This window comes from Microcaecilia unicolor, chromosome 1 (assembly GCF_901765095.1).
Source record: "Microcaecilia unicolor chromosome 1, aMicUni1.1, whole genome shotgun sequence".
NCBI lineage: Eukaryota > Metazoa > Chordata > Amphibia > Gymnophiona > Siphonopidae > Microcaecilia > Microcaecilia unicolor.
The window spans coordinates 135,193,282-135,205,466 of NC_044031.1; the positions used below are offsets into that span (position 1 = coordinate 135,193,282).

Below are 12,185 nucleotides of genomic sequence, written 5' to 3' on the forward strand. Positions count from 1 at the left end.
ATCATAGCAATCATCTTAACGGAATAATAATCCGTAGTCTTGATGACCCCATAGTTGGACAGGTTTTCAGGGGAATTGTAGTGAATGGAGGAGTGGCCTAGTGGTTAGGGTGGTGGACTTTGGTCCTGAGGACCTGAGTTCAATGCCCACTTCAGGCACAGGCAGCTTCTTGCGACTCTGGGCAAGTCACTTAACCCTCCACAACCACATTGAGCCTGCCATGAGTGGGAAAGCACAGGGTACAAATGTAACAAAAAAAATGTGCATCACACATTGATGATAATGCAAATTTATCTCATGTAAACTCATCATTGATATCCTGCAAACCCAACTGGCTATGGCAGCAAGAGATCAATTTTAGGAAGGCTCTGAATGAGAGCTAAGGTTAGGGTTAAAAATGACATGGAGGAATCAGGCACAGCACTAAAAGAAGAATTTGTTGTTAATTGTATTTTTTAACTCATCTTTTAGGGACACAATGGTTTTGATGGTCAGAAGGGAGGTCCAGGAGAAGCAGGTGTTAAGGTAAGTCATAGTAATTCAGAAAAATCATTTCACACAATTCTTTTACCATTCTAAACCTTGACACTGTTCAGTTTATTTTCTAAAATCAGAATATTGAACAGAGTAATACAAGTCATACTGCAATGCATTAAAAAAAAAAAAATCAAACCTGAAGAAAATGCGGTGAAAGATGTAAGGGCTTGTATGGCTGACTGAGTTGCACACTTATCTTGACTTTTTTTTAAGTTCAAACAACTTTGGAAAAGGTTCCCGAATAGTATGACGATAAACGATAAAACTGGCAAATGAGCTGGAACACTTTTCTCTCAGTATTTATCTTAGGCGGGGGGTCTTTTACTAAACATTAGCTTGAGTTATCTGCAGCAGGGGCCATTTTATTCCTATGTGCCCTGAGGCAGATAACTCGAGCTAATCTTTAGTAAAAGACCCCCTTAGTAAGGAAACAAATTCCATCACTGGAGACCACATGTCTAGGAAAGATTTCGGTGCCCTTCTTCACTCTGATGTTGACGATTTGACTATTTATTTTTGCATAAGTATGTTATTTGATTAATGTGTGCACCAGGTTGCATACTAAATTTAAAAAATAGGTATGCATAATGCTAAGGTACATGAGCCACTTGGTCAGCTGGTTGAGCCCTAACTAGCAGGTGGGTGGAACAGCATAGGGTTCTTGCAATGAATGTATGGCAAACCAGTTCAGATGTTGTCTAGACCCCAGTTTTTGATTCAGGAGTTCAGATAAGCACTTAAAAGCTGAACCTTTTCTAGTTCTAGTCTGGATTAAATCTAGATCTACTTTACCAATGTAACCATTTATGAAAGGTTGAGCTTCTAATGCTCCTGGTCTCTTACCTCCATGTTTACTAAGCCACGCGGCAATGCCGACACAACCCATTCAAAGTCTGTCCCTTTCAGAATAGAATCTCCTTTGATGTGGCTCTTGGTGCTAAAAACAAACCATAAATCTCATGGCATTTTAATATGACTCTGTCCAACTATGTGCCTATAAAATGAAATCAGCTTAACGTTGCTGAAATCTCCAAACATTATGGAATAAATTCAGTATTTCATTATACATGGATCCCACACTGCTTAAGGATTTCCTTATAAGTTGAAGAATGGCCTATGCCAGGGGTAGGCAACTCCGGTCCTCGAGAGCCGCAGGCAGGGCAGGTTTTCAGGATATCCACAATGAATATGCTGGAGATAGATTTGCAAGCACTGCCTCCATGGTATGCAAATCTATCTCCTGCATATTCATTGTGGATATCCTGTACACAGTGAAAAGGAAGCTGTAGATGGATTGTTAAATCGTTATACTGTACTATGATTATACAACTCACCTACAATCCATTTTCTCCTATTGGTTCATAGTTTATTGAATCACAGTCCAAGATTGAAATAAAGATTAATCCCCAAAAGGGTGGTTCTATCAGTAACTGGTCACACATAGATGTACACATGTTCTTTGACACTAGCGCTAGTGTTCTGCAAAGAAAAGGAGGTGCCTACTTTCTTTACAAAATAGGCTTAAAATACGCACCATAAGCAGTGCCCAGATAGGTGCCCTTTTATTGAATTACCCTCAATTTCTTATTTATTGGACTGTTTTTATAGATATAGAAAATATGGGGCGGGGAGGGTTGGAACCTCTCTGTTTTGATCTTGAACTGCATGCCAAGAAATTCTCCTCAATAGTAAAAATACTTAGATGAAGGGCATTTTCTAGTGGTGATGACAAATAGAGTAGATGCTTCAGAATGATTGGGCCTCTTATTTGTCATTGGTTGGTGGTAATCCTTTAGGGCCCCTTTTACCAAGCGGTGGTTAAAGAGGCCCTGCGGTAGCATTGGTACATGGGTTTGCTGCACGCCGAGGCCCCCTTTTACCGCCTCCCAGTAAAAAGCGTTTTTTCTTTTTAAAAAGGAAATGTCCGTGCTGTAAATTGAACACTTGCCACGTGGCCATTTATTGCAACATAAGATGTCCAATGACCCAGAAATTTTAATAAAACTATTCAATATGTTAGAGGTTTCTGCTCCCCTAAGAAAAGATATTATGGAATACTGAAGCAAGCACATTTTAGGTCTTCATTGCATCAGATGTCCCTATCCCACCTCCACCAGTAGGAAGGTGGGTCTATGGATGGGAAAGGTTGACTCAACAAAATAATATGCAGTCCAGAGCAGAGCAATTAGAATTGTAATCAATGTTTTTGCTTGGAAAATACCTTCATAGTTATTTGTTGGACAAAAAAATAGATTTGTTTTCAATGCTTCTTCACATGCTCCTTACAAAATGTTAATTAACATACCACTGTTTCTGGTTGGTAACAAAGCCATTATAATTTGCAATCTTGCGTATATTATATAATAAAGATAGGCAGCTAGAAGCCATATGTTAGACTATGTTAAGCTGTATTGCAGTTTTTTTCTTCAAACACATATAAAGGGATTAATAATTCTTTACTTCTCTCACAGGGTGAAACTGGAGCTCCAGGTGAAAATGGCAGCCCAGGACAACAGGTAAGTATTTAACCTTATAATACATAAGAAGACACATTTTTAATTCTTACTATACAGAACACTGTACATCTAATAAATTAAATGCACAGTACTGTAGTACTGTGTAACTTTTTACTAGCCATTGCTTGCCCCTCCCCCCTTATTAACTTAATGGTTGATCTTCAGTTCGCGGCAGTCAGCAATTTTTTATGCCTGAATTTAGGCATGCCAATTCAGATGTACGCAAATATTCTCTAATGGCATCTTGGCGCATGATGCCGTTATAGAATTGGTACTCAGTGCACCTAACTGGAGGAGTTAGGTTATAGAATAGGCCTCTAACTGCTCAGTGCACATTAGTAAAGGGACCTCAGTAATGATAATCACACCTGACAAACTAACAACATCTTCTGTTGCGTGGTTATATTACATAATGACAAATTTGTCTTCTTTTCTTCCTGCTTATAGGGTGCTCGTGGCAACTCTGGTGACCGAGGACGCATAGGCGGTCCTGGCCCTGCTGTAAGTACTTTTCATGTCTAGCACTTTACCCTGCACCCACGATGAGCTGCCTATGAAACATCTTTGTAGACTAGTGTAGAAAAGTTTGAAAACGCTATAGACATTCTTGAGCTGCCTATATCAACTCTATCAAAGCTACACGGAGCTCAGAATTTTGACTGTACAGTTTGCTGTTTTCTAACAGTGCATGCCATAGTCCAGTTCTTGTCCATTTATCTTCTCATTTTTTATTCACAGGGTTCTCGTGGAAGTGATGGCAGCCCAGGTCCCCTTGGTCCAGCTGTAAGCATTTATTCTCGTCTTTTACTTTTCTCATTGTGGTTTATAGTTATACACTACAATGCACCTGGTTTCTGAGCTTCCAGTGATTGATATTTATTCATATCTAGTTATTATACAATTCTATTCTAAAATCTATTTCTTCCCATTTAAGTCATTTCGTAATTAGCGAAGCCTTTACTAGAACGACGCATTGATAACAATTCACCCTTCTGCCTCAAAACTTTGCTTGCGTTGTGTGTAGTTACTTTATAAATGCATAGTCCTGTCACACCTTAATTTTAAGTTACTCCTCACACAATAAAAGCAGTTGCAGAGATGTTTTCTTTTAAAGAAAGAGTAAGCTGCATTTTGGCAATTACCCAGAGATGGGTTGAAGCAAACTGGCAGTTTAGGAAACACTGCACTGCCGCTGCTCAGGCTTTACCTGTTCTGGGCATCATATTTTAGTGCACCAGTCTTCTACTTTTCATAAGCACCAAAGTTCTTAAAGGGAAAATGGTGCTTTTCAATATTAGTTTCAAAATGCTTAAGTTCTTTAAGATATCACTGGGTTATATATATAGCAGAGAGTCACAAGGTGTGCCATACAGGCTTCTAGCTGATTGGTTCAAGAAGTAGGAGGGATGAGACTAGTGACAATTACAATACCAGTTACAGTTGGGAATGCCAATAAGGGTAGAATTCATCAAGCGGCGTTATGGCCTCAACACGCTTTAAAGGAATTAGTGCACGCTAAATGATAAAAGCCCATTCTGTACCTATGGACTTTTAGCATTTAGCATGCGTTAATTCCTTTAATGAATGTTAAGATATGTTATGGGCAAAAAGCTGCTTGATGAATTCCCCCCTAAGTCACTTTCTTCAAAGGACGTTATTAGTAGTAGAAACATTGTGGGAGATATTCAGCTCATGGCGGTTGCTTCCATGGGTTGATTTGTGCCTGAATATTAAGCTGTTTTTGGGCGTCCTCAACTGCTTTCCGTCGCAGAGACAACCAAAGTTCATGGGGCCGTGTCGGAAGCATAGTGAAGGCGGGACTGGGGCGTACTTAACACATGGGCGTCCTCGGCCAATAATGGAAAAAAGAAGGGCATCCCTGATGAGCAGTTGGCCGACTTTACTTGGTCCATTTTTTCTTGCAACCAAGACTCAAAAAGGTGCCCAAACTGACCAGATGACCACCGGAGGGAATCGGGGATGACCTCCCCTTTCTCCTCCAGTGGTTACTAACCCCCTCCCACCCTAAAAAAAAATTTTTAATATTTTTTTGCCAGCCTCAAATGACATACCCAGCTCCCTGACAGCAGTATGCAGGTTCTTGGAGCAGTTTTAGTGGGTGCAGTGCACTTCAGGCAGGCGGACCCAGGCCCATCCCCCCTCTACCTGTTACACTTGTGGTGTAAATGTGAGCCCTTCAAAACCAGAAACCCACTGTACCCACATCTAGGTGCCCCCCTTCACCCCTTAGGGCTATAGTAGTGTTGTACAGTTGTGAGGAGTGGGGTTTGGAGGGCTCAGCACCCAAGGTAAGGGAGCTATGCACCTGGGAGCAATTTGTGAAGTCCACTGCAGTGCCCCCTAGGGTGCCCAGTTGGTGTCCTGGCATGTGAGGGGGACCAGTGCACTACGAATGCTGGCTCCTCCCACAACCAAATGGCTTGGATTTGGTTGTTTCTGAGATGGGCGTCCTTGGTTTCCATTATGGCCGAAAACCGGGAATGACCATCTCTAAGGATGACCATCTCTAAGGTCGACCTAAATGTTGAGATTTGGGCGTCCCCAACCGTATTATCGAAACGAAAGATGGCCGCCCATCTTGTTTCGATAATACAGGTTTCCCCACCCCTTCGCGGGGACGTCCTGCGAGGACATCCTCAAAAAAATTTGGGCGCCCCATTCGATTATTCCCTTCTAAGTCAGTTGGGTCCTCAGGATTGCCACAATAACTATGCATGAGATAGATCTAAATGCCATGGAGGCAGTGCATGCAAATCTCTCTCATGCTTATTCATTGGAGTTAAACTGGAAACCTCATTGGCTATGAGTGCTGCAGGATAGCGTTTGGAAGCACTATCTTAGTGGAGACAATTACAGCAAATAGACTCTGCTGCAGGTCAAATATATATTATAATGTGAAGTTGGTAGCAAACATCTTGTTTGTGTAAGAGGAAAGCTTTCAAAAAATGGGGGGGGGAGGGGGACCCAACATTAAAATGGAAGTATTTTAAAATATTTCAAATGGCTCGTTGTACAATCTCCTGATCGTTTGGTACATTGATCAACCAAACAGGAACTTAATGATGTATTTCAAAAGTTGGCATGAATTGTTCTTTTATGATTTGCCTGGTTTTGACCAAGTTACTAGACAACTTCTAAAAGCTCAGGAACAGTAAAATTCATCAACTGCATTCAGAAAAGTTTACGTCTTAAAGGGCATGCGGGGCATCAGTCCTGTTTAAAATGGCCTTAATCTGCTAAGGATCAAGTGATCCTTCTATAGGGTCCAATTTGAAAAACTCTGGAAAATGTGTACAGAACCATGGTTCCACTTCCTTCCCTGTTCATGTTCCCACACTGCAAGACCTTCATTTCTAATGTCCCAACAAGAATATTACATTGAAACAAATGTAAGGAGGAATTTGAAAGACTAACCCCCCCTGTACGCGTGGCAAAGGCCGACACAGCCCATTCAAAGTGAATGGGCTGTGTCGGCATTAGCGCACCACCAGCTGCTATCACAGCTTAATAAACAGAGGTGGGGAACATTAAGGGGGTCTTTTACAAAAGATTAGCTTGAGTTATCTGTAGCAGAGCCCATAGGAATAAAATAGGCCCTGTTGTAGATAACGTGAGCTAATCTTTAGTAAAAGACACTTCGGCAACTTTTCCAACTTTTACCAAAATAATTTTGAACGCATTAATTAGGTATCTAAAAGTAGGGTCTTGCAGTCGTTTGAAACAACATCGTAAATGTAAACAACATTTCCCTTGTTATTTCAATTTGTTTTCAAATGAAAACAATAAGAAAATATTCATGATTTTTTTTAAAAATGTGATAGTAGGCATTTTTCCTAAAGAGTGCAGACTTTTTCCAAAAGTGTATGCATTCCTTCTGAAAGAGTATGCATTGTTAATGACATTGTTCCCATAATGAAAAAAATGCCAAAAAAATTAAAATAAAAAATTCCTATAAACAACATGGGGAACAACATGACACAATAATTTCAGACTGCACACCATTATTTAAAACTTATCTAATTTGCTTTTCATGAAAAAATGTTGATGCAGAGATCCCCAAACCTATCCTGTAGGAACTCCAGCCAGTCAGGTTTTCAGGATATCCACAATGAATATTCATGAGCTTGATTTGCATACACTGCCTCCTTGGTATGCAAATCTATCATGCATATTCATTGTAGATATTCTGAAAACCTGACTGGCTGGGATTCCACCAGGACAGGTTTGGGAACCACTGGGTTAATAGTTACTATTTAAGATCCCTTATTTCAGTGGTTCCCAAACCTGGTCCTGGAGGTACCCCAGCCAGTTAGGTTTTCAGGATATCCACAATGAATATTCATGAGAGAGATTTTCACTTAGTGGAGGCAGTGCATGCAAATTTCTCTCATGAATATTCATTGTGGGTATTCTGAAAGCCTGACTGGCTGGGGTGCCTCTAGGACCAGGTTTGGGAACCACTGCCTTATTTTTTCTGAAAAGACTGAGGTGCAGGGCTTTAATTAAGCCACTGAGGACCAATATAATGTTAACAGCTCAAGACTTTATTTCAAACACTGAAGAGTCTCAGCCAAACCTACTGCCTTGTAGTTATATTTCTTTAATCCAGCAGTTACCCTAATAACCCAAACATGTGCTTTTAATTATACCACATTTTCTTCATTATATTACACCATTAGTGTACTAGTGATAATTTTTCTACTTTATGCATAAATTTCTCTAGGGCCCTATTGGTTCAGCTGGTGTTCCAGGTCTCCCCGGTGCTCCTGGTATCAAGGTATGTCATTACAAAATCACTTTTTTTAAAATAGATTCACTATATGCATTATAGAAAACAAAATCCATTTCTAATGTTGAGTTTACAGTATAATGGGATAAAAGTATTCTACATTGCAACTATGTGCATTGAGGCCATATTGAACACAACCTTCCTTGAATCTGTTTATGGAATACCTGATTCAATATGATTTCTTCACACAGGGAGAAATTGGACCTGCTGGAAGTGTAGGTCCTTCTGGTGCTGCTGGTGCAAGAGGTGAGATTGGTCCTGGCGGCCCTGTTGGTCCTGTTGGCCCTGCAGTAAGTATAACTAAGAGCTTACCATACCTAAACTTTGAGCGCTGCAAAGTCAACGGAATAAAAAAAAATATCTCATTCATTAGCACTCTCTCTCTTGTTTTGTTTTTTAGGGTAACCCTGGAGCTAATGGTTTGCCTGGTGCTAAAGGTGCTGCTGTGAGTACATCCAAATTCTAAAATATATGCCTGAAAAAGCAACCCTACTATTCAAATGCTGCTGTCTTACTAAGGTGCCTTTCCTCCACAGGGTGTTGCTGGTGTTGCTGGTGCTCCTGGTCTACCTGGTGCACGTGGTATTCCTGGACCACAAGGCCCTGCTGGTGCCGCTGGTGCAAGAGGACTTTCTGTATGTGAACAATTTTATAGCATTTTACCTATTAGGAGAAGGTTATCTATTTTTTCAGAATTGTAATAAGTTCATTTTAGATTTCAAGATTCTCATAAAAATTTTGATTTGATTTGATTTAGTTCATTTAAATTATCTATGTTTTAGTTTAACCCGCCTAGGTTGTAGGCTGACTAGAAATGAGAAATAAAGTTTAAAAATTTTATAGATATTGGCAATATAGTGTTCCTTTATTTTATTTTATTTTATGGAATGGATAGTAACCCAATGTCTATGATATTGTTTGCTTTTTAGGGTGATCCTGGTTCAGCTGGTGGAAAGGGAGATGGTGGCGCAAAGGGTGAACCTGTAAGTGTTTGTTAAAAAAAAACCATCCATGACCTAAAATGTATCTATGATTCTGAACAGTATCCTTCAATAATGTGGTTTGACCTTTCTTTTTCGTAATAAATAGGGTGCTGCTGGTCCTGCTGGCCCTTCTGGTCCCTCTGGTGAAGAAGGCAAGAGAGGCCCCAATGGTGAAGCTGGTCCTAGCGGTCCTTCTGGCCCTGCAGGCATAAGGGTAGGTTCATCAACCCACCAGACACATTCCCAGTAAGCAAGAAGAAACAAGTAGTATGGAAACCAAATACCTACATGCACAAACTTTGAGTCCTCTATTACAGCCTTAGACACACCATTTTAAAAGTATATTTTAGCTACTGTTGTTTTATTGCTATCGTCTTGTTTTTAACTTTTTGTATATTATAAACTCAGACCTAACCTTGAGTCTTTTTGTGCTTGCGTAACAGAAATGAATAATGTTGGAGCCCTTTTACAAAGCTGCAGAAGGGCTAATGCACAGGTAGTGCATGCCAAATTGGCACCCTGCAGTAATTCCAAGTTTGGCGCACGCTGAATCCCATGGTAGAAAATATTTTTCTATTTTCTACTGCGGGGGGGGGGGGCGTTCCTGGCAGTAATTGGCAGCACAACCACATTGGCGCGCGCTGCATGGTTACTGCGTGGGTAGCGCATGAGCCCTTACCACTAGGTCAATGGCTGTCGTTAAGGGCTCAGGCCGTAAAAAGGCATACGCTTGTTTTAATTTTTGCGCATGCCCATTAAAAAATGGCCTTTTTCCCAGCCGTTGTAAAAAGTGATCCAACACATGCCAAAAAGACACGCCCATATTACCGCAGGCCACGTTTTACCACAGCTTTGCAAGTGGACCCCATAATGAACTAGAAGTGTTAAGGAAAGTGGGTGACCTTAAAGAGCTTGTCACATTATTGTGCAGGATTGTCTCCTGAATTCAGACACCATCTTGCTATGGCCTATCCATGATATAGCCTGTTTTGTGTTTATCCTTTTTCAGGGTGTTCCTGGATCTCGTGGTCTGCCTGGACCTGATGGAAGAGCTGGTGGAATGGTAAGTTGTCTAGAATTAAAAATTCTTACTAAAACCTCCTTTATTCTTTTTATTTTCTTTTAGGGGATTCTTGCGGATAGTAATGTTTATTTTAATTTCTTCTAGGGTCCAGCTGGCAGTCGTGGTGCTTCTGGTCCCGCTGGTGGCAGAGGCCCTTCTGGTGATGCTGGTCGCCCTGGCGAGCCCGGTGCATTAGGTCATAGAGTAAGTTGGAAACTGTGCAACACCTTCTGTTGTTTATGCCAGAGAACTGTATCCATTTAATAAAAAAGAAAGCTTCTCCTCCATAACAAATATGTCTGCTAACTATTAGCACCTAAACATATGCCGTGTCTATCTTCAAGTTAAAGTTTTAATACAGCAGTCTTCAATCACGTTTAATAGAACACAGAGGTCTTCGCTAAAGTTAAGTGATTTCTGCATATTTTTTGAAAGTAGAGATTTTTGACTAAAATATTTTGTTTAGCAATTTAAAAATTAGGATTACAAATAAGAACATTTTAGGATGGGGGAGGATTTCTGACTAACAATGTCTATGTTACAATAGTAGCACTACCTTTACTGAAGTCTTTCCTCCACCTATATAAAATAGTAAATAGTTAATGATAAAGAATAATAAAAGAACATATATTTAGGTGCTGATAGCAGACATATTGGGTATTTGTACTTTTTATAAGTCTGCAAGCCAGTTTTTCTGAGTATAATCCTCCACCATAAAAAACAGTTTAGATGTGAATTCCTTATTGGGGCAATTCTATAACAGAGCACCTAGAATTAGGTGTCCGGAGGATGTGTTACGGGCCTATTCTATAAAGGAATGTAGGTGTCTCCATTCCTTTATAGAATATCAGCACTTAATTGCATACGTGTTGACTCCTCCCTCAGACTGCCCACAACATAGCTGGTTTTGGTTTCAGCAGTTAGAATGGGTGGCAGTAAGGGCTCCCCCCCCCCCCCCCCCCCTCGAAATAGCCGCACGGCAAGTGCTTTACTTGCTGCAGGGCCATTTCCTGCAGGAAGGTGAGACTTTCCTTTTACCAGCTGCGGTAAAAGGGGGCCTCGGTGCGTATGTAAAACACGCGCCAACGCCAGCCCTGGCCCCCCTTTTGCTGCAGCTAGGTAAAAAGGGCCCTTAAATTGCTGAGGCTGATGTACTGAGCTGCAAATCTTTTCAAAGATGGCAGTCTACATATGCACGTGTCAAAATATGCAGAACAGCCCAGAATTTATGTTTTAATGCTCAGTGAGGCACATTTGTGAAAAAAAATGATACATTTTGGGCTCTCCATTAATAAACTGGTACATAATAGTTTGCTACACATGAAAGTTTATTTAACTTCATTATCATGCAGAGCAGCTCATTAATGATAAATTTTGCAAAACCAGTCATGTTTAGATTTATGTCCAATTTGTATTTATTTTATTTATTTGGATTTTGCTCACAGAGCCTCACACCTTTTTCAGTAGTAGCTCAAGATGAGTTACTTTCAGGTACACTGGGTATTCCCTGTCCCTGGAGGGCTCACAATCTAATTTTGTACATGAGGCAAGATCGCAAGGAGCAGCAGTAGGATTCGACCCAGGCATCCCTGGATATCAAGACTGGTGCTCTAACCACTAGGCCTACTCCTCCACTCCTCCAATTTTGTTAGACTGCAATTCAACAAATATCAAAGCACTGAACAATTTAATCAAAATATAAAGAAAGGGAAGGGCAGAGAATTAGAAAAGAAAGAAAGAAGAGATGTTAGAAAGAGGCTCAGATTTCACTGGACCCCACCAGTCTGTGTAGTCGGCAACCAAATCCATATTGAAAGTGATAGGTAGTGGCGTACCAAGGGGGGGGGGGGGGGGGGGGCGGTGAGGGCGGTCCACCCTGGGTGCACGCCTTCTGGGGGAGTGCAGCGCGCCTGTCGGCTCCGCTCGTTCCATGCTCCCTCTGCCCCGGAACAGGTTACTTCCTGTTCCGGGGCAGAGGGAGCATGGAACGAGCGAAGCTGACAGGCGCGTGGCACCCCCCCCCCACCCCCACCACCCCAGCAGGTAAAAATACACCCGGGGGGTGTCCTTTCGCCAGGGGGGAGGGGGTGTCCTTTCGCCAGGGGGGGGGCGTGCTGCACCCGGGGGGGGGGGGCGGCGCATCGGCAATCCGCCCTGGGTGTCAGCCACCCTAAGAACGTCACTGGTGATAGGCCCACAAAAAGACTTCACAGGCCCACTCTCATGAAAGAAAAAAAAAACCCTCCCAAGATGTAGTTACGTTTTTGGAGATGTAG

The 12,185-nt window shown here is 41.5% G+C and overlaps 1 protein-coding gene across 1 annotated transcript in view; it reads left to right on the forward strand.

The window, feature by feature from the left end:
* The window catches only part of COL1A2 (collagen type I alpha 2 chain), an 83,022-nt gene that overhangs the window by 20,477 nt on the left and 50,360 nt on the right, over positions 1-12,185 (forward strand). Inside the window, 12 exon segments of the mRNA XM_030200610.1 lie at positions 472-525; positions 3,009-3,053; positions 3,501-3,554; positions 3,792-3,836; positions 7,798-7,851; positions 8,055-8,153; positions 8,264-8,308; positions 8,400-8,498; positions 8,793-8,846; positions 8,953-9,060; positions 9,856-9,909; positions 10,015-10,113. Of these exon segments, the coding sequence (XP_030056470.1) occupies positions 472-525; positions 3,009-3,053; positions 3,501-3,554; positions 3,792-3,836; positions 7,798-7,851; positions 8,055-8,153; positions 8,264-8,308; positions 8,400-8,498; positions 8,793-8,846; positions 8,953-9,060; positions 9,856-9,909; positions 10,015-10,113 (810 nt within the window).